The 23,451-nt window shown below is 41.4% G+C and overlaps 1 protein-coding gene across 1 annotated transcript; it reads left to right on the top strand.

Moving 5' to 3' along the window:
• The first annotated feature begins 13,049 nt into the window (after positions 1–13,049).
• On the top strand, positions 13,050–21,944 carry LEAP2 (liver enriched antimicrobial peptide 2). Its single transcript, XM_061565736.1, has 3 exons — positions 13,050–13,211; positions 16,146–16,288; positions 18,229–21,944. Exons 1-3 carry the CDS (start codon positions 13,146–13,148, stop codon positions 18,281–18,283), a joined length of 264 nt encoding a protein of 87 aa, XP_061421720.1. The 5' UTR covers positions 13,050–13,145; the 3' UTR covers positions 18,284–21,944.
• The last annotated feature ends 1,507 nt before the right edge of the window (positions 21,945–23,451 follow it).

Below are 23,451 nucleotides of genomic sequence, written 5' to 3'. Positions count from 1 at the left end.
GGAGAAACACAAAGAAATAGACAAAAAACATTTTTGTCCGTATTCGAACGGCTGTACGCCGTATGAACTTGAAAACTCAATTTCCCTGTACAAAAATACGGTCAAACCGTATGGGTTGACAGGTATGGCTAAGGAAAGAACGAAAGCTCTCGATGCTAAAATGTTGATATGGAAATCTAATCCTATCTGTATTCATAGAGCACCTTTCACTCAAGGCGCTTGACGTACCGCATTTCTCCCGCTTCAAAATAAAGAGATAAATTTCATCTTATGTATATGAGAATATGGTGCTACAACATTGAGAGAGAGAAAAAACTACACATTTAAATTTTCAAGCATGCATTACACTATGAACTCAGTTGCTCTGTGAAAAAACTACTGGAAATATGTGGTGAAGAATTTCTTATAGCCCATCGGATTCCTCCAGTATAAATACAAACTCTTGATTTAAATTCCTGGCCACGGGTAACATTAATTGGAAAACGAGTGATATCTAAACCAATAATGGGCGCCCACCCCAACCTTCCAACCCAAAACGGTACCTCGGGTACGACGAATCAGGGGAGACGGCCCCGGGCCCCGCATTTTGGGGGTGGGGGGGGGAAGGGCACGCTTCGACATCACGGTGGTGTTTGCCCCGGGCCCCGCACCCACCTATGGATGGCCCTATTCCTAGCTTCACCAACCCGCACTGACCAGCGTGGTGAAGTATGGTCAAAACCCCATGACCGGTCAAAACCCCATGGCATGTAGGAGAATTTCGTCCAGCAGTTGACTGGTGGAGGGCACAGGTTCAGTGCGAAAGTCGGCCCAAGTCCATCAGAACTGTTCAACTGTTCAATAAAATAACGTGCAACACAGTGCAGTATCACGAGATCAATTCCTGCCACCAGAACACAGGTGTCAATTCCCATATTGTCTCGGTGAAATGTTATGATATCACTTGATTTGCTGCAAAACCTCACTGTGTTTCAAGACTAACTTTTCGCAGTGGAGAGGGGGGAGTGGGGGGCTTGCTGCTATGTGTAACCTCAGTCGAGTAATTTGCAAGTGAAACAGGCGTATCGTTGTTACCCCGGTAATATTTCAGCATTGGGATGTTTGTCATTTTGTTCAGCTATTGTAGGAAACCAGAGAATCCAGAGAAAACCCATGCGCAACAGAGGGAGAAGATACAAATTCCACGCAGAAAGTTGCCCGAGTCGGGAATCGCAATCAGGAACCTCTTGTTGCGGGGCAAATAATGTCAAATGTTTACGCAGAATTGTAGAATGATTATTCTGTTTTAAAAGTTTAGGATGGTTAAACATGACACGTGTAAATGTACCCTTTTGTCAGTCGACTATTGGATGAGGGCCTCTTCACACGATGCGAGTTGTGGGGATCACTTGACCATCCTTCACCATGCTGGTCAGAGCAGGTTTCGTGGAGACTGTGGGTAGCATAGAAGCAGGCACATAAATAATTTAACATTTGGTAAAAAATATCAAACTTGCGCGCATTCAATTCTTAGTTACTCTCCAACACATATGCATCAGTAATGCCAACAAAGATTCTCACCGTAAATTTAACCCTCGCCACCGGTTCCCATCTGAGCCAAAGTGCCACCAGGCAATAACAGTGCTTGCGGGTGGAGTGGATTATTTAAATCATTGTCATTACAACACTGTAACTGATAGCTGCAGATGACGTGATTTTACAAAGAGCAGCTTGGATTGAGTGGCATTGCTTCGTGGAATAGTGTTAATTGCATTAAGTGCTGTTCAGTTCTCAAGCTGACGTGTATCGTTTGCGGCGAGTCTGCAATACCAGTCTGGCGTGACTGTGTGAAGCTGGAAACCATTGCTAGGGCATTTGAGACTTACCACAGCATATTTACATAATTATTAAAACATATATTTGATAGGTCACGCTCAAGCATGACCCCCCCCCCGCTTCCCCCTTATTTATAGGCCTCATTATCAACATACTTCTTTCCAAAAGTACATGCTTTCAATTACACAGAGAGACGGAGAAGGGAATACGTAGATCAGGGAACAAAAATAAATTAATCTTGTGAACAATTTAAAGTAAATGGGCCTGGGCAGGGCATGTTGCTAGAAGGCATGAGTGCCGATGGTTGACACTGATGACCAAATGGCATACAGTGGAGAGAACTGTCCAAGAGAATGACCACCACGGGGATGATGTGATGGGATCAGTTCATTGTCAGGAGTGATATGGATAGTGGCAACACGCTGATGGATGGTGACAGTGTATGGAGGCCTTCATCCAGCAGTGGCTATATAATGGCTGATTATAAAGAAATAAGTCAGGATAAGGTGGGGGGGGAATAGCTAAGCTGGTTGAGTGCCAGCACTCCTCGTTACTGTCAAGTTCAAATCCTGGTTTAAGGTCCACTTAACTCAGCATCTCTCAATATTCGGAAAAATTAGCATCTACCAATTAGTGTGAAGTGAACAATTCTTGCTATCGAGACCGATCCCTGCCAGGCAATTACAACTGTCAGCTCACCAATAAACAATCGGTTAGGGGAATGAGCATCAGTGGAGTTAGGAACCTCTCAACTATTGTTTGTGTAGGAACTTGAAATCAAGGTGTAAATTCTAGATTTGAATATGAAATCAAGGTGGTTTGGATGTGAATGATTATCATCAAATATCCCATACAGACAACCCAAATAGAACAAACAATGTTAATTGGAGTATGGAATAATACATTCTTGTTCACAAAATGTGACATATTACAACTCTGGTTACCATGATAAAAATGTCCACAATAGGATACGATATATTAATTTATCATCAGTTTCCCATAACTTTGCAATTGTATTTCACAATTGTGTTGCGTTCTTACACTTTTCTCTATCTTCAGTACAAATAGAGCTTAGTGAAAAGTCCTTTAACTGCAGTTAACTCAATGTAAGCCTGCCATAATTATTCCAATCAGTGCATCTTTATAAGTAAAAATCCAAAACGGGAATAGAATTCATAGACAGCAGTCTATAAGCTCTTTATTAAACCCTGTATTTTTTATGGATGCAATTTAGTCACACTTTCAAAAGTTACACAAAATATGTCACGTGCTGTACTTGGGTTTTCCTGCGCGTATACAGTACAGTATATACATTTACACAATAATTTAGTTGTCAAAATCTTCTACCTTCAATGTTGAAACAATTATTTGAAATAACTCTGAATGTTGCAACACAGCACCACCATTGCCCTGTTTGGCCACAATCCCTAAGCCTGGGTGGAGGGGGACACCAAACATACCACAAGGGCCTGTGGCTCTATTTATTTATTTACTTACATATCTGTCCAGTGCTGGCAATGTGAATTGCAACACATCTGACACACTGTGTTCCTGGGTGCGGGAAAGGAATGCCATGTTTGCAGCGTGGACGCCAAATACCTCGCGACCTTGGCCATTACCCAAGACGCTGCTGTTGTTAGTAGTGCTCGCTTTATCAATGCACTGCTACCAGCCTTCTTAATTTTTTCACAAAGTTCTCAATGTATATATGGATGGTGAACATCTTTAGCACCGTACGTAGCAAGCCGTTGCTAATCGGAGTCCCGATTCAAACTTTTGCAATAGCCCTGTTCTGAGATCGTGGATGTTTGGCTCATTCTCTTTGAACGTAAATGTTTAAACTATAAAAAAAAAAATTCATTCCAACAATTCTGAATTCACCAATGGACAAAGATTTTGCCACACCATGTCGGTCACTATGGTTTTGATCGTACTTCACCACACAAGTCAGTGCATGTTGATGAAGAGGGGGAGAGCAAGACCACTTCTCGTATATCACTTGAAACTGATTGTGGCCAGGAAACGAACCCGGGCCCGCTGGGTTCGTACTGCGAGCCAACGTACCACTACCCCTCTATTCCGTTTATGCATAGAGTGCCAAATGCTTAGTCAGGAAAGCCTGAATAAGTCTTCAGATTCTTTTCAGGAGGTGTTCGACCAATGCTATTAATATATGTTTTGCCATGTATGGGAATGCAGGAGTACCTGGAAAAAATAATCCAAAACATAGAAGGGGGGTGACACTGACGACTGCTATCTCCTAGCCTGATGCCTTTATCACTTGGTAAGCCCTGGTGGTCACTCCTCCAGGTATTAAACCTGGCTCCTTCCTGCTTAGCTTCAGACAAAAGGAGCACATTCAGGATGGATTGTTTCTAGACATGTGGAAGGCCGCTAGAATATATGAATAAAACCTATGCAATGCATATGTATTTGTGTGAATTTAGTTCAAGACTCCTCTTCAGGAGGGTTCTGCTAAGTTTTTAGAGAAGGGGGGCGACCAATTTGCTAAGCATTTCCCAATTAAGTAATTTTCGAGTATTTGTTCTACTTACCCAATTTGAACCATGACACCAGCACACAATGGCCTGCTCTTATTCCGAAAAACGCATCATATAATAACATCCACTGTGGAGCAGCAGACAGCGCATACTTTAAGGGTAATACACCCAAAATATTAGTCGTGTCTGTGAGTTCAAACCACGAACCTCTGGAACAAGCGGGAAGAAGCACGACCGCTGGGCCAATGGCACTTCTCCGTATGAGAGGATAAAGCTCAAATCTGCAACATATCATACGGCGATACGTGTGCTGCGTGGGAAACCAATTCGTATTTTAATCTAATCCACATTAGACTAAATGTGCGAACATTTCCAACCAATAAGCACGAGGCACGGAAGAACTTTAACACATTCCGTCTAATAATGTGCTCACAAGAAACACATGATGGCATTGTCCGATCATCCCACAACTCAAACCCCAATCCAAACACTCCCACAGCGTCACCCGTAACAGAAATACCCACCCCACCATGACCGTCATCATCACCACCAATAACCCCAAATCCTTCCTCCAATCACAGAAATGCAGGGCAAATGGCAGACTTGAAATGAACACTGCTGGCTTTCTTCCAGATTAACCAAGGGTCATGCTTGTAAGTTAATTGTGAAATATGAACAAAGCCTGACCCACTTCAAACCTACATGCTACAAACACAAAAACCCTGTGTCATAATCTTTGCCCTATTTCACTATTTAATATACAGTAAAATCCCTTCTGTTAACCAATTATGCCATTGGGTGGCAGGTTAGGTCCATGATATCGCCATGCCTGCCCCATAGTCTCAGGGTCACTGGCATTGAACTTAACTATCGCGTAAGGCAAGTGATGCCGGCAGCAACTAAAATTGCATGTACAGCCCTGCAATTGTTTGCTCACACCACGCCTCCTGCTGATAGACAGGCCTTCACTACATAAAGTCCTTAACATTGGTTAGACACTCTTGAAAAAGGTAGGGGGGTGCGGGGGTGCGGACAGCACCGGGTGGTGACACTAAAATGACTGTCTATAAACAATTTTGTGCAGTGTTTCAGCAGAAATTTATATATATTTTTTTTATAAAAAAATATCCCTGTAGTTAGTTATAAAAACAAACAAAATTTTGCGTAAGACCAGCTTACATGTACTGTATCAAAATACATACAAAGCTAAAACTCTATTCTAATTAACTTTTTGAACCCTTTTCATGCGCTCCGGTCAGAGCTGTCGTTGTTACCCAATTACAGTGACGATTCGAGTCACGTGGTTTCGTCTGCACGCGCTACAAGCACGCGCTGTTGAGTTCGTCGATGCTGGTGTTTTTATCGTCGCTTATTTTGTCAAATTTTCTGGTGTTTTAGCTACAATATTGTGGTAATTCGTATTTGTGAACCTATATCAAAAACTTTATTGAGAATGAAGTAGTAATTAAAGGAAAAGGAGAAGAATAAAAAAGGCTTACGCTCAGTAACTAATAATGTTGTAATTTAATGTAGAAATTTTTTACAAAACAATTTTGTTGTTAGTATTCATATAATCTAAGAAATATTACATTTAAGCAATTTACAACTATATCACATATTATTCTATGATTAATATTGATAATAAACTTACATGTAGAACAAATATCGATTATATAACTCTTTGATAACTAAATAGAGAAATTGACAATTTAAAACACGAAGTGGGGGGAAATGCTATGTTTCTTCATACATTATTAGAAATATAACTCAAATCTTAAATTTTTTTTTTTCATTTTAGTATTTTTTAAATGTCTTTACAAACATCACTGTCTTACAAATATATATCTGATTTAATGTAGTTATTAAATGTTTTGACGTTTTTTTACTTCGAATTTTATTTTTTTTACCGAATTTTCACTTTAACCACGTTAAATTATGTAAAAGTACATTTAGGCTGCACGTATATCGTAATTTAAAGGTGTAATTTAAATGTGGCTAGTTGTTTACGTCACTACTATTGCCATTACATTCAGTGAAATCCGGTAAATACGAGTAACAGTACAAAAACACATTAAGAATTCTGTATGGTCTGGTTCGGGAGGAGATCCATGGGGGATGACACCACGAGTTACCGCACTGGGTGACACCAACCCTCGTGACGCCACTGGGTAGGAGGAGTACCTCCTACACTTTACCCCCAACACATGCAACCTCCCGATGGACTAACTGATAAACCCATTTATTCTGCTAGTTTGACAAAGGCAGTGGATTTAATTTTCGATTTAAAGCTTCTTTCGTGACTGCAGGGATTCATCTTCTTGGTTCTTTCGGTAAAGTCACGTAGAAGGGAAGTAATAAAATAATAACAATAAAACATAATAAAATTTCGATTTAAAGCTTTCGTGACTTCAGGGATTCATCTTCTTGGTTCTTTCGGTAAAGTCACGTAGAAAGGAAGTAATAAAATAATAAAAATTAAACATAATAAAATTTATATTTAAAGCTTTCGTGACTTCAGGGATTCATCTTCTTGGTTCTTTCGGTAAAGTCACGTAGAAGGGAAGTAATAAAATAATAACAATAAAACATAATAAAATTTCGATTTAAAGCTTTCGTGACTGCAGGGATTCATCTTCTTGGTTCTTTCGGTAAAGTCACGTAGAAGGGAAGTAATAAAATAATAACAATAAAACATAATAAAATTTCGATTTAAAGCTTTCGTGACTTCAGGGATTCATCTTCTTGGTTCTTTCGGTAAAGTCACGTAGAAGGGAAGTAATAAAATAATAACAATAAAACATAATAAAATTTCGATTTAAAGCTTTCGTGACTTCAGGGATTCATCTTCTTGGTTCTTTCGGTAAAGTCACGTAGAAGGGAAGTAATAAAATAATAACAATAAAACATAATAAAATTTCGATTTAAAGCTTTCGTGACTTCAGGGATTCATCTTCTTGGTTCTTTCGGTAAAGTCACGTAGAAGGGAAGTAATAAAATAATAAAAATTAAACATAATAAAATTTATATTTAAAGCTTTCGTGACTTCAGGGATTCATCTTCTTGGTTCTTTCGGTAAAGTCACGTAGAAGGGAAGTAATAAAATAATAAAAATAAAACATAATAAAATTTCGATTTAAAGCTTTCGTGACTGCAGGGATTCATCTTCTTGGTTCTTTCGGTAAAGTCACGTAGAAGGAAAATAATAAAATAAAAAAATCATTCTTTCATTATGTTTTATTTTTATTATTTTATTATTTTCCTTCTACGTGACTTTACCGAAAGAACCAAGAAGAACAAAGGCAGCGGAATTTGAAGAAACTTGCCAATTGTTTTGGTCTACCGTACCCGGGGAGATAGAACCGGTGACCTCTGGATTGCAAGTCTATTGTGCTAACCATTACTGTGTGGCAGATTCCCAAATGTGTGGTATAGGTAATTAAAATACAGGTCATGAAGAAAAAAACATAGAGATTGCAATATTCTCTTTCTGAGTATCAATATTATGGCCAGCAGTGATGTTTTATGAATTTACAGATAGATAATCCTACTTTATGAGTGTTATCTATTTGGGCGGTGGTCCAGTGGTTACTACACTGCACTGCAAACCCAGTGATACACGAAAGCCTCCGTGTTAAACCAAACCCAGTCATCTCACCCACAGCTAGCATCAGCTGCGAGTCATATCTGACCTCGTGCTGGCCATACCTCAACATGCTGGTCAGTATGGGATGAGGAAGGGAGCAGCATGGTGATGATACATGACCTAAAAAAAACACAAGAGCGTTGTGAAGTATGGTTAAACAAACCAACCAATACCAACACCGTGTGTGGAGCCTTCACCCATCAGCGAGATTTCAAAGGAAAGAAATTCATTATATCATGAATAATGAAAACAAGCAAGACGAAGAAATGCCGACAATTTAACCAGCAGGAAAGCACCTGATTTCGTCAGATCTCGGTAGCCAAGCAGGCTTGAGCCCACATAGTGATTGGATGGGTAACCGCCATGCACAAACAGGTAGTTAGAGGCGACGTGGTGGGCATCAGAAGGTTGTTCAGCAGTCAATTGCTGTGCTGTACTTCTATGCTCGCCACATTCACCAACTTGCACTGACCAGTTTGGTGAAGTATGATCTAAACACCCAACCCTCATCCAGCAGTGGATTGACAAAGGGGTTGTATTTTTACGATCCAATACCATCCAATGCATAGCAATTCCAAAATAATCTTCCTAATACTACGCCATTATTATAGATACAACAGCACAGGCTCGATTGATATATTTTAATATCCATAAATTCGGAGAAAAGTGAACTACATTAAAAATATGACACTAATTGTCACATTCTATACGGAAAACCATAAAATATTTGCTGCTTTTGTTTAGCGAATGCTTTCGTGAGTCTAAAACTTATTTCTAGCATTGCATTGTTGTGGTATGAGCCTTATCATCACACTACAATGGAGCAGGTCTGCGTTTGTTACTCCGTCCGTCCGGATCTTTTCGAAAGCCCATTTTTGATCGCGTAACAATTGTAAAACATTATCATTCAAATAAGTATCGATTTAATGTCGTTTTAAATGTCAGGAAAAGTGTTGATAAAAAAATTGGGAAACATTACATGCAGTTTATGATAGTCCGATTTGCGACTCACATTTATGACGTGTTTATGTATGTATATATATTTTACTTCTTTCGCACAGTACATAGCCAACCGTGCTAATTGGAGGTGAGGGGGAATAACAACAAACTAAACTCAATAATCAGTTATCAAGAAATTAGATTTAAAAGTGATGTAGCTCCAGTGGCTTCCTAATGTCGGAAGGAAGAGCATTCCACACGGCCTCAGAAGTGCATCTGAAAGCGCGCAATGCATTGATCGATTTACGATCAATCGATTTACGACACGAGATTTACGGAGAACAGTGTGAAACCTTTCAAGTAGCCTTTGTGAAACTCTGACTTATTGAGGATGGTAATGAAAAGGATCGAGTAATGGAAGAAGCCAATGCCATCAGATTTGGGCCTCAACTACGTGATGTATTTTCCACTCTCCTCCTCTACTGCACTCCGGCTGAACCATTGATCTTTGGGAACAAATGGAAGTACAAACTTGGAAAAGCCTTGATGCACAACAACAAAACTAATTCATTCACTCCACCCATTGAACATACGGTGCTTCTCCATCTTCAAGAGAGAGTGGGACGAGAGGGTCTCGATCTGAATGCAAACTTCTCCTTGCCTATGTAACGGGTTCCGGAGACACTTGTACAATCCAACAACACTCCAACTCTCCAACTCTCCAACACTCCAACTCTCCAACAGTCCAACTCTCCAACAGTCCTGATACTCTGTTACAGCCTAGGTACACAGCCTAGATACACAGCTTAGATACACTACTCTGGCTACGCTCTGGAACTCGCCCTCACAAGGTCGTAGAGTCAGGAGTTCCAGAGTCCCACCACTGGCTTTCGCAGCGTCCCAGGGTCCTGAGATGGCTGGTCTTGGGTCTTGGGTCTTGAGCTACAACTGGCCCTGATCGTCCAGGGAGCTCCCCTTTTATGCCTAGTCCCCAACGAGGGGTGGGGCCGTGTGCGCCCCCAGATATCCCACAGAGCACACACAGCCCCCCCCCCCCCCTTTGGCGGCGCCAAGCGGCTTAAGCGCCTGGGCCACCCGAGAACCCAACGCCTGGTGCCAAGAGGCTTAAGCGTCTGCCCCGCCTGGGAACCCAGCGCATGGCGCCAAGAGGCTTCAGCGCCTGGCCCGCCCAGGGTCCCAGAGCCCCCAGCAGCCCCTCCCTTCTTATGTCACTACACCTATACCTGATACCAAAAGTTGTGAGGCAAGCTGAAGTTCAAAGATTAATCCGGGAAGAAAACCATTTTTATGAAGCTGAACTTGAGGCCCATATTCAAAGAAAGTTGCCCACTCTCAATCACAAACAAGGATAAGTGTATGGCCACATCATGGAAGTAATTGCATCAGAACAAGGCAAAGTCTTTGGCCTCAATGCAAGTGGAGGTACGAGAAAAATGGAGAGGCATCCGTGGTTACATTTACTTGGCCAATTCAAAACTCAAATTCCAAATGAAAACCTACCTCCATCAGTGATCGCAGTGATTTCGTCTTTGATGGCCTAAAGGATAACTTCAATGATGCTAAATGGTTTGCAAACCATGCCGTCATTGCTCCTATAAACAACGCTGTTCATTCAATAAAGGCAATGGAGATGTACCATTTTCCTGGTGAACAACGAGCCTACAAAAGTCAAAATAGAGCAGTACATTGAATACATCGATCATATTGAATTCATCAACCGGCTCAACCCATCTCGATTTCCACCTCACTTGATCAAAACTGAAGGTTGGCTCCTGTATTATGCTCATTTTGGATTTTGATTCGAACAATGGAACACGCGATGTCATGTTTCCAATGAACAATCACATTATCGAAGACATGATTGAAAGTAGATCCCATTACAAAAAAACTCATTATCCCTCAGATTCCTCTGGCTTCAGCTGAAAACACATTTCCATTTTCGATTACACGGAAACAATTTCCAATTCGTCTCGCTTTTGGAGTCACCGCCAACAAAAGCATCGGACAAACAGTGGAGGAAATTTTTGTCTTCCTCCCTTGGGGCATATTTTAGTCAAGGCCAATATTGCACGTGGCAAACTCATGCGTTGGATCCAGCAAAACCAGCAAGCTTTAGTAGCTCAAAGAAGGCTTCGTATCCGGACAAGGATGGGAAATACGCGGATAACGTGGTCGAAAAGTGATTTAGTAAAATTATTACGTTGCTTTTGAAATTAAATAAAACATATTCCTGATAGTTATTGTACATTTTTTACTTTTACATATAAGTAAGTACCTAAGCTTAGTCCTCCCCATGACCTAGGAGATGAGGGCCCTAAATCTTCTAGTAACAGTAATAGGATTGTTTGCATAGCAATGTATATCATTACGTTTGATCGTTTAACAAGCATCGTACATGTTAGCAATACATTTGCTGTGCATACTCTCTGGTTCTTTCGGTAAAATCACGTAGGTATAAAATAAAATAAATTATATCACGACGTTTCGGGCTCAACACAAGCGTCAGTCATCAGGTGGGACAACCACAGCAAGAAACAACTGCTTTCAAAAATGCATTTAAAACTCATTTCTTGAGATTCATACTCCTAGGTTTTTTACGGTAAGTCACGTAGGGAAAAAATAATAATAAAATAAAATTATAATAAATCACGACGTTTCGGAGGCAACACAAGTCTCCGTCTTCAACACAAGTCTCCGTCCGTCAACTTGTGTTGCCTCCGAAACGTCGTGATTTATTGTTATTTTTTTTACCTACGTGACTTTACCGAAAAAACCCTAAGAGTATGAATCCTTGCAGTCACGAAAGCTTCAAATCTAGAATCATTTCTTGAGAACTGCTTTTTCTGTTTAATTTGTTGTCCTTCACCCGCACCTCCGTTTAGCACGGTTGGCTATGTAAGGTGCAAAAGAAGTTCAACATACATATATATTATCGCATTCATAATCAACGTTTTTGGGTTTAGATCGCGTTATTTATAAATGTGTCGTAACCCTCCACCACCCGACACGGCCAATCAGTAAAAAAAGTGTCACGTTGACAAAAGACTAACAGTTCACTGCTTTAGCCCACCGGTGTGTTGAAGCGTGAAACCACAACATTTACAATTTGAGTAGTACGACGTTTCGCTGGTAATTGCATCCAGCATCATCGGGCAATTCGCCAGAACGTTGATTATGAATAATATTGGTTGCGAAAGCCTATATATTATCGCCTTTCCCCACCTATAGGGCAAAGAGTTCAAGAAATGCCATAGATGCGCGCAAACGGTGGTCAGACTGGAAGTGTGGAAAGTCTCCGGCGTGAAATCTGTTGGTCGAGCAGCAGTCTGCGGCTTCCTCTCTGCGGAAACGTTGCAGGGCAGAAACAGGGACCATTCAGACGCTGTCTTTCCGACAGACCTGTTCTTCACCTGAGGACGGCTGCTTGCGTTGTGGCCGTAACGTCGTGAGAATTTTTTTATTATGTTTTATTTTTATTATTTTATTATTTCCAAGTGCCACCTCGCGCGTTCGGCGTTGTGAGGACATGCCTGGTGGAACGTTCCTTAACAGCTCTTTCTGTTTGTAAGCACTGCTCGCAAAGTATGCATTTGGTTCCCCAATTTTAATCTCTCCAAACCGTGGAGAGAGCGAGACGTCTGGACCGCTTCATTAACAGGACATTGCAGGCTTGTGAAGGGGAAAAAACTGTTAAAGGTTTTTTTTATTTTTTTAGAAATAATCTCGGTTACCACCCATAGACTTTCGCAAGTTTTAGGTTTCTCCTCGGTTCACACGAAGGTAAAACGTGCTTTTTTTCCTGCCAAACTCTATTCCAAGCAGCTTTATCGATAGATCGAGAGGGCTTACTTTACAGCAGAATCATTTCTGGTAGGTCCAATAAGGTTATATTGGGCAATTACACATTATCTGGGTACGCTTTTAGTGTGACGTTTCAAGGTTGAGCCACCCACCCACCCACCCCACTCCATCCCACCCCACTCCATCCCACCGTGGTCACCCCCACTGCTGTCCCCCCCGCACCCCACCCTCCAATTGAAACAAGACCCCAAGTCCACCCCCAGCCCTATCACCAACCTCTGGGATGCATTATATATACCGGGCACCACCGGGTTTGCAGAATTGCACTAAGCGCCACTTCCCCGCGTGCTCTGTGTCTGAACGGGCAGAATCGTCAGTCCGTCAAGCAAGTCCCGAACCGCTGCAGACCCTCAAAGCCAGGCACCATGCACGCCGCAGTGACGCGCACGCTCGCCCTCTCGCTCGTCCTCTTCCTGCTGATCAATATGGAGGTGAGTCGTCTTCGGGGTGGACACGCTCGCGTATCCTGCCCGTGTCTGTCGGTGCACGGTGCGTGACACCAGGGTTTCTCCAAGGTAATGGATTTCTCTAGACCGGTGTGGGTCTGAGCACAACCCATAGGGTGCGAGATGCCCTTTCTGGGGGGGGGGTGCGAGACACGGCCAGATTTCTTTGAGAAGGTAAATCATCGAAACACAAATTTAGCACGGGCACGTAAGTACAATTACTTTGTTTAATTAAACCTATGTAAGTTATTAACATTTTCCATGTTTCGATGTAAAGCTTTCGTGACTGCAGGAATTCATCTTCTTGGTTCTTTCGGTAAAGTCACGTAGAAGGGAAATAATAAAATAATAAAAATAAAACATAATAAAATACAATTCTCAAGACAGCGTCTTTCCGACAGACCTGTTCTTCACCTGAGGACGGCTGCTTGCGTTGTGGCCGAAACGTCGTGAGAATTGTATTTTTATTATTTAATTATTTTCCTTCTACGTGACTTTACCGAAAGAACCAAGAAGATTTTTCATGTTTTAAAGATTGGAAACCAAAGGGGTGCAAGGCTGCAGCAAAGGTTAAGAACCACTGCTATAGACTTATCTAGAATTATCATCATTATCAGCAGCAGCAGCAGCAGCCATGGTCAATCGACTGCTGGATGAAGGCCTCCTTAACCTGCGATGCGATAAAGCCCATAGAGCACCGTTCACACGATCTAATTTCATCGTTCCATCTCCCCGGTGGTCATCACTCTCATTTTCATACCCGTTCCATTACAAAAAGCACAATGACATCTGCGACTTGTTAAAAGTGCTACTGTTTTATCAAGCTGCCACAGCGGAAAATGTCCAGTGGAGTGCCTCTCTCCCGTCCCCCTCTCTCTTAACTAACTTAAGAGATAGAAACGTGTTTCATTACATCGTCTGATGTTTGCTGCCGCAGGGATATGCAATGCCAGAGAAGTGTGAAATCTCGAGGGTGGATTGCAGCAGCCGCGAGTGGTGTGCCTGAGATTTGGCACCAGTCCATTCTGTATCGTTACCCATGTCCAAATATGAACACATCGATGGCAATCCACGTGGTGTGCTGCTGCCTTGTTAAGCACCCCAATGCCGAGGTCAGGAGAGTGCAGTGGTTAAAAAAAAAAATGCACGCGGCCAAGTTTTGCGCGCGTGCAAATTCATCTACGAATCGTTGCAGATTGTGTCGACTTGTGAAGAAACACGCTGCTTGTTTTAACATTTTTTTTTACATTTTATTTAAGCTCGTGCATGTGTTTTTACGCAAGATTTCATAATATATGAGCGATAACTGCGCTCTAATATGTTATGTTGAGAGAAATTAACGAGATTTAGATAATTGCTGTATGCTGTAATTATTTCGCAGGGTACGTAGCCAACCGTGCTAATGGGAGGTGCGAAATGCAAACAGCAAATTGGCGAAAATGTTAAAACACAGATTTTTTGTTGTTGTATAAAGACATGCCAAACAGACATGTGAAAAAGCATAACATGTGTTTAACGAATTGATAGCTGCCACATGCCACCCCCCAAATATGCATTAAATGTGTAAATATTGCCATAACCAAAACAGTGTGTGTGAGGGTACATTTCAAAGTTGAAGTAATTAGATCCACTGTTAAAACACTTGTCGCGGCCACCATGCTGATTTCCACATACTTTCTTTCGTCTAATTTCCAAATACTTCGTCAATCATTGTTCTTTTTCTATTTGAATAAATAATTTAGGAACAGTGGTAAAATAATTGTTGAGATTTCATAAAAAAATGTTTTTATACATCCTTCACCAAAACTGAATACACTTCTTAAAACTATGAAATAAATAGGTAGTCAAAATATTAAATTTTTTTGTTATAAATGTATTTAATCCACTTCCTCTGATAATACAACAATTGGTTTTAGAAGCCTGGCACTGCTGATGAGACCCAGAAGGTCAAAACTAGTCCAGAATGTGTCTGCTTAGACAAATGCTGTTATGAAACGTTTAGTTAATTGGCTGATGGATTAAAATTATTATTTTTAGGAGACAAATCTCAGTTTAAACATTTTTTAATTTGATTCTAGGTGTTGTGTATTTGTTTAAACGAACATATGATGTTATACTCCAAAAATAAATTAAACTGTATTGGTATTTTTTGGTGACAACTCGCTGCTGAAATCAGTGAAATAGCTAAGGCGCAAAAAAAAAACGTTTTTGGAACAAGATGCTTAAATAATTTGCGTCGATGTTATGGTCGGTGCTCTAATTAAGCAATAATATTCTTGTAAACTAAGTGACATTATCAGCATTATGAGTCGTGACCTATTTACTGCTGGCCTCTGCAAGTCATTTCCATCTTCCATTAATTTTTTCATCTTGTGATGTCTATATTTTGCTAATGAAACCGAACAAATTGACAAATAACACAATGTACATATACCGAACATTGCATCCTATATCATTGCTCTGCGTGTATTGCCAAAAACGAGCACACATATTGACTTAAAGCTTTCGTGACTGCAGGAATTCATATTATTGAGTCTTTCGGTAAAGTCACGTAGATAGATTCAAAGAAAATAATGAAAAAATAACAGAAAACTACGACATTTTGATCGCAACGCAGTAGCTTTCTGTTATGTTTAATTATTTTCTTTGAATCTATCTACGTGACTTTACCAAAACACCCAAGAATATGAGCACACACACATATGGCGTAAGCTCCAATGTTTTTTTCGGGTTGTCCCACGTGTCGTTGGGCGCGACGCCTGACGTTTTGCTCCACGTGCCGGAAGCCGGGAGCTTCCTCGGGAGCTCAATTCACTCCTTGAAGGAGCAACCCATAAACACAACGCGCGGTCTGTACCGCGTCTACCCTTCACCCGTTAAAATGCCCTCTGCGCCTCTGCGCCACGCTCCGTGATTCAGGGGCAAGGGGCACCCGTGCAAGGCGGCTTGGAGCTGGTCCATCGGCAGAAGCGCCTGACCCCGCTGTGGCGTTCAGTGTTCCAATGGAAGCCCAAAGGATTCGCCTGCCGCGCCAACTCGGAGTGCATCACCCGCCTATGCAAGTACGTACTCTCGCTGCTTCCAGCATGACATGCGTCCGTCACGCTGGACGTTGGCTGTGGCAGGAAACACCACCTGGAGGTGTAAATGTAGTACGGCGACGTTTGTGTTAGGCACACTCTGATGTTAACGCCAGAGCCGCGGACGCACATGCACACGTGCATGTGCCGTCGTTTGTCTGTGTTTCAAATAGGGTTCGTGGTCGGAATGTATTTTTGGGAGCTACACGTAATGTGCAATGCCTGAAGATGTTATTTTGACGTCTTTATTTGACTAATTTTTCTTCGGGTTCATGAATTGAGATTTTTTTTATTGAAAGAAAGTCAGAATATATGTCAGGGATATGTGACGTGCGAATTTCTTTCTGGTTTCATTATCACCAACCTGTTTAGCCATCACCATCTCTCAGTTTAACGATCCCTTGTCTGATAGTCGGTTATTATTTTTGACCACGGGCCATCAAGCCTTCAGCAACGCGTCCTGCCCAAGCCCGATGTCTTATTCTGCACAGTCAAATGTGACGGCTCTGACTTTCGTGTGTTCTCTAATCCACGATTTCCATTGTTTTGTACCATCAGTGCAATTCCAAGTAGGATAGGCACATACCCTTTTACGTAAACATAACAAATACAATCAATGACATGTGATCGACAAATTTGTGTTAGGCATGACACGCACATTTTTTTATACTGAAATTATTATATTTTGTCCATTAATAATTGAAAACGGCATCATAATTTTACCTCCAGCATAAGCAAACACACAGAATAAGATCAGCATGCAGAGCATGATACATTTAGGTTTAACAATCTAATCTGGATTCAACAAGTTACATTTGCAGAGTACATATATCCACAAAAATACGTCCAAGAGATGCAAAACAAGAGAGGATGTATGCTCTAGTGAATCATAAAAAAGATTATTATTTACATTGGAATGCCAATGGATAGAAGTATTTATTTAAGGTAGTTAAACTCAGAGACGGAAAGAGGATCACATGCATCAGCGAGCATACACAGGTTCATGACGTCATTTAAACTGTTAAGAAACGTGAAGTGGCTTGGTCCAGTCACGTCGCTAAAACGGCCGTGGTTGAAACGAACTACAAAGTGGCAGCCAAAAGAAAGGAACGCCTCGCCAATGAGGAGACGCGCCGTGGTGGAGGGTGCAATGAGATCGGTTCACGTACCGGAGTGTGGACGGATTGGCCATATCGCGAGACCGTGAGAGATGGTGATAGCTTAGGGAGGCCTCAAACCAGCGGCGGATAGATCATTCCTGACAGCAATGAAGACACCAATGTGACGTTGGTTGCAGCCAACAAATATTTTGGCAGCTTCACATTGGGTGTTGGGAAAGGGCTCATCCATTTACCTCATAGTATGCACTGCATTTGCAAAGCACATGGGTTTTTAATCAGAGGAGACAAACAATTTGGGTGTTTTTGCTAATTCCTTCTTGATTGCTCAGGGTCATGACGAAGGCAGCTGGACAGAACGTTCACTTCTTTGCGTAATCTCGGCACATTTGAAATGCCTGTATTTGATAAGCCACAGGCTTGGACAATGCGATGCAATGTTGAGATTTTCACATTGCGAAGTTTTCATAAGGTCGAACCAGAACTGCATTATATTTTGTCTGTGCTGTCCGTGTTATCCACGTAACAAAATACAAACAATATTGCTGGCTTTTCAGACAAATATTACCAAGCAGCATTTGTTGATTCAACCGGTTTTGACCTCTGAGGAAATTGCTTTTTGAAGCTGACCCTCATGCACTGCATGTATGTATATGTCCACTGGACACATGTGAAAAACCACTGGACATCTATGAAAAAGAGCTTCACAGCTAATCGGATTTCTCCACGATAAATAAAGATATTCTGATAACAAAAAAAATATATGAATCTGTATTTAATACGTGTCATGTTTTCATTTTACAGAGAAAAGAAATGCTCGGTTGCCAACTCGACTGGAGGCGATAACACGTTCGCCTGAAGCCGCGTGCAATCGCGATTCGTGAACTCAGGCGGTCTCGGCTCATTCGCAAATGGACATTAAGCGCCACAAGGGCGGCGGGAGAAGGAAAACAACCCCAACAGATTTTTCTCTTTCGCGTCCGAAGTCTTACGAGGCCCTCTCACAAAAAGGGCTAGTGCCACGTGTGTAGCTTGCAGCACAGAAACTGTCACGTTTCGTTTGACACGCACACACACACACACTACTGCATCGCTCAGGTTATCAAATCTGTACACAGTTACCACCACGGTCTGTTACATGGCTACATTCTGTCTTCTGACCGACACGAGCCAAGCACAAACCTCACACTAATTGCTAATTGCACCACTGACGTCATCGAGTAAGATGGTTACAAAGAATTAACCATTGCGATGAATTTAGGTGGGTTGCACAGCCATCTGGCGCACATTTTGCATTTCACGGGTTTGAACCAAAAATGATGAAATATACATATTTTTTTACAATATTTTCTTAATATATAATACAGTTCACAATTAAACCAATTGTAGTGGCCTGATGAGAACACGTGAAGAACAAAACTGGCGCTTCGTGTGTGCCTCACCTGTGCCAATTAACGGACGCAGACGGACACTATCGCTGGAAGTTTAGTTGTTGTTGCGGGTTTTGTGCCGTAAAACTCTCCCACGTGTGTTCGGGCTGGGCACGTGGTACTACGAGCCAACACACACATTGGGGAAGGGACGACTGCATTTGTTTTGTGTCGATGGCTTTCATGGTGATGTGATCATAATGCTAATTATGTTGCTCTTGGGTGTCAAGTCATACTCATGGCGGGGTCGTCAGCTGGATTTTAGCACGGTTGGCTACGTACGGTGCGAAATAATTTCAATATACATACGTATGTGGGATCGTCGTGTCTATAGGGTGGAGCTGTCACGGATATACCCCTTTTCCACTAGCACGTCCGAGCCAAGCCAGCATGGAGCCTCGCAGTGTAGGTGATTTTCCACTGGCTATTTGCCATACTTAGCCACAGCCATTCTTGCTACACTGGCCTCACAAAGATATCTCTATCTGGCCTGTAGCAAAGGGGGCCAGGGCTAAGAATGCTCACGTCACTAAATACGACTCATCACAGAGTGTCATCGTGGCACGGGTCGAATTTTGCAGTGGAAAAAAAACCAACCTGGTCCCTCCGGAGCCGTGTCGGGCTAGCTCGGCATGGCCCCCCCAGTGTAGTTCGGTTGTGTAGTGGAAAAGAGGTAACTGGGCCCTGTGTAGCTCAAGGGGATTTCTGGAAATTGTGATTGTCACATACAATGGTGCTCTGTGCAGAATAAGATATTATCAAAGATAATTCTTTTTTTTTACTTATTTATAAACATTTATCGAAATATATCCGAGAAAGCAGAAGTAAAAAAACAATCTAAACGTGTAAGTTTAACGTAAGTATATTTGCTATTTTATTTATAATAAACTCATCATTAACTGGAATTGATTGCAAATGAAACTATGCTAAAATAATGTGATGAGCCACATGGGGGTTGAGCTATATAACTTAGTTTTCTGCACATATAGTGGGAATCATTAGATTCAACATTTATCCAAGGTTAATCCATCCGGCTTGCAAGTATGTGTCTCCTCCTCATTTTGCTCTTCCTTTTATCAGATAATGGCATTTCACACGCTTCTGTTAAGCTTCATGCTGATGGCTACTTATATTTTAGGCACGATATTTTGTATGGTCATCTGCAATATATGGGCACTGCTATATCCAGAATAAACAAAAAATTGAATCATGGCAAGATAACCAAAATCCACACGCATTTCTCGCTTGCATTCTGCATACTGTGGCGAGCTTGATGCACGTGGCGATCGGAGCTTTTGAGACTAAAGTGTGGATTACAATGATCTTGTGCATTACGATGATCCTGTGCCTATGATACAAAAATACAAACTCATCATGCCCATTCCATAGGGGCATGCATGGGGCTTGTTCACGTTGAAATTATGAGCGTGAGTGGTCTGCACCCTCGTGATCTTAGCTGACACATTTCTAAATCAGAACATGAGCTACATTTCCAAGAAACAGCCCGTGACAGGAATGTGGCTGCTGAGGTTGCAGGGACGCAATGCTGTCTCACGGGTATGAAGCTCGCTGCAAGGCTATGCTCTCAATTATTGTGAATAGTTTTTTTGCTGTAGACAGACATGCCCTATTCCATGCCCTGTCCATTAAAAAGCAACCGCGTTACGCGAAAAAAAAAATGTCGACTAATAATTTTGTCTATAAAGCTAAACCCATTTAAATGTATTGACACCCTCCATTTAACTTTAAGGAGAAGTCGTTGTAGTTTTTAGATTAATTATTATTGTATTTCGCTATGATGCCCATGATTTAATCACCCCATATGCACCTGATCTCATCATATTTCAGAGGCTAAGCGGGCTATGAGCCTGATTCGTACTTGAATGGGTCAGATGTTGTAGGTGAGATGAGCAGGAATTGGAAGTGGTGTGTGTAAACATGGTGGGGTATCCTCCGATATACCAAACACTCGTTATTATGGAACTGGGCAAACATTGCAATTTGAACCCTATTGGATAAAAGTCTAGAAAGTAAGTGAAGCTATATATATAACTGGCTTAAGTATTACATCATGATTCAAGGTTTTTGACGGTCGGTAATGTCACCACAAATATTTATTTGAACTGACTGCGAAATGTTAAATAGGTATAGGTGTAAACCGCAGAGCAATACGAATTGTCCAACTTGCATTTGGATACGATTTAACAAGTACCAGTAAAACAAAACACTAAAATTTCTGGCGACAATAATGCAGACCTAATTATGATGCAAAAGGGAAGAAGCCGCCCATGCACATGTGTGCAGAGTGAATAATTCTTACTGCCCAAAACTGTGTTTGGGATAATACAGCTTGCTGATGTCAACAGCAGCCAGCAAACTAAAATGAAGGTGAACGCATGCTGAAATGTGCGTAAGATTTACAGAGCATTGCGGGATTATTTTCTTTCTTTCTTGTCGAATGTTAAAGCTTGGCATGCATTAATGACTTGTGTTTTATGAGATGCAGATATGGCAGTTGCTACTCAATATTGTGATGACAATGTGGTAATTCATGGATTAAAATACATACTTATGTTCCAAGATACGTTTCTCAATCATGCATGTGAGAACCATAAATGATGTGCAAAATAGAATGTTCATGTTACATTTAGGATAATGGCACACAACTGTACAAACGGACTGAAAAAAGTGAGAAACAATATAAATAACTTAGTGAAAATGAGGCAAAAGTAATCGGTTCTCGAATCAAATCACAGCCACATTTGATCGATTCGAAGTCAATGTCCGAAACGTGACGGTCATAGAATCACCGTGAGGGAATGAAACCACTAAACATTCAAAGCGTACGACCCAAACGTTCCTCACGATGTGGACGATGCACCTTGTGCAGAATGCTGTGATGAAGTGGCACTATTAGCAGAGGAATGAGAGTGAACGTACGACGAGAAATGTCTATCTCTTTTGTTGAGATGGTTGCAGGTTAACACAGTGGCCCAAACAGATGCTCTATTATGATTCTGTTCCGCTTGCTATGTTTGCACATTTCTTTAAGGCTCATTAATGTCCACAATAAATGAAAACAATATGGAACGCTGGAGTCTTGCCTGTCTTTATAAAACTGTTCACAGGACCTCTCATAATTTGTAACAAAAACTTCGTAATCATTTTCATCATCATCATCATCATGAGCCATGGTCTATCCACTGTCAGATGAAGCCATTCTTAAGCCATTGCCATCCTTCATGGTCCCGCGGTGCCACAATCCATCTCACTCTGACACTTGAACCAATCTGTCTTGTGTGTCAATGCAGAGACATACGTGAACACCAACATGAAGTTGACATTGACACAACAAAAATACCTTATGTATAACACAGCTTTAAATAAAAAATATATATTTAACGAAGTGTAAAATTTGTAATAACTCATTTATATATATTAAAAGAAAATTGTATTTAAATAAATAACCCATCGTCATTTATATGCATCGTTAATCCCCCCCGCCCCTTCGCGCAAGAAGTGCTCACAAGTGACGTCATCACATCTACCCATCTATTTAAGGAAGTAAACAGGAGGATTTATCCACAAATCTGGCTGTCGCCTGATGAAGCTAGTTGCAATTACTAGCGAAACGTCGTGCTCAGATTGTAAATTCTGTGGCTTTGCTCTCCAACACACCGGTGTGCTGTACTAGTAGTAGTTAACGTGACAAACCTTATTAATTGGCTGTGTCGGGTGTGGCGGGTTTAATGACACATTTATGTATAAGAATAGGTCTTACCCTATCTGGCAATAAAAACAGGTGTTAAAATGTTAAAACACCAAACAGAATAATTTTGATTTGAAGCTTTCGTGACTGCAGGAATCCATACTCTTTGGTTCTTTCGGTAAAGTCACGTAGGTATACAATAAAATAAATCACGACGTTTCGGGCGCACAACAAGCGTCCATCATCAGGTGGGAAAGCATGGTCTGAGGCAGACTGTTTAAAAGGTTTGAAATGGGTGTAGCTCAAGGGTCATAAAGAAGTGGCCGTGGGCTAGTGATGTTAATGTGAGAAATTAGCATGTAACTGTAAGATAGGAGGAAAGCGACCTCCTGGACGAGGGCATGGAAGTGGCTATGTTAATGTGAGCGATTAGCATGATGTTAATGTGAGAAATTATCATGTAAAAGTAAGTTGGGAGAGCGGCCTCCTAGACGAGGGCACGGAAGTGGCTATGTTAATGTGTGATAAATTAACATCATGCTAATTTCTCACATTAACATCACTAGCCCTGGCCACTTCTTATAACCCTTGAGCTACTCCCATTTCAAACCTTTCGAAACATTCTGCCTCAGCAGCAGACCATGCTTTCCCACTTGATGATGGACGCTTGTGTTGCGCCCGAAACGTCGTGATTTATTTTATTTTATACCTCCGTGACTTTACCGAAAGAACCAAAGAGTATAGAATAATTTTGCAAAGACTCATGTCTGCATTAACCACACATCCTTGTGGTGAACATGCAATCAAAACAATGCTCTGGTAATCAATGAATTAAATTTCGATTTAAAGCTTTCGTGACTGCAGGGATTCATCTTCTTGGTTCTTTCG

The sequence above is a fragment of the Lethenteron reissneri genome, chromosome 35, assembly GCF_015708825.2.
Source record: "Lethenteron reissneri isolate LAM-NWPU_2019-01 chromosome 35, ASM1570882v1, whole genome shotgun sequence".
NCBI lineage: Eukaryota > Metazoa > Chordata > Hyperoartia > Petromyzontiformes > Petromyzontidae > Lethenteron > Lethenteron reissneri.
This window is presented reverse-complemented; position numbering and strand designations above follow the sequence as displayed.

Excerpts from the sequence above, each read along its gene's own strand:
- LEAP2 (XM_061565736.1), top strand. The coding sequence starts at position 13,146 with ATGCACGCCGCAGTGACGCGCACGCTCGCCCTCTCGCTCGTCCTCTTC. Across the intron at positions 13,212-16,145 it reads TCCTGCTGATCAATATGGAG|GGGCAAGGGGCACCCGTGCA; the intron begins GTGAGTCGTCTT and ends TCCGTGATTCAG. Across the intron at positions 16,289-18,228 it reads TGCATCACCCGCCTATGCAA|AGAAAAGAAATGCTCGGTTG; the intron begins GTACGTACTCTC and ends TTCATTTTACAG.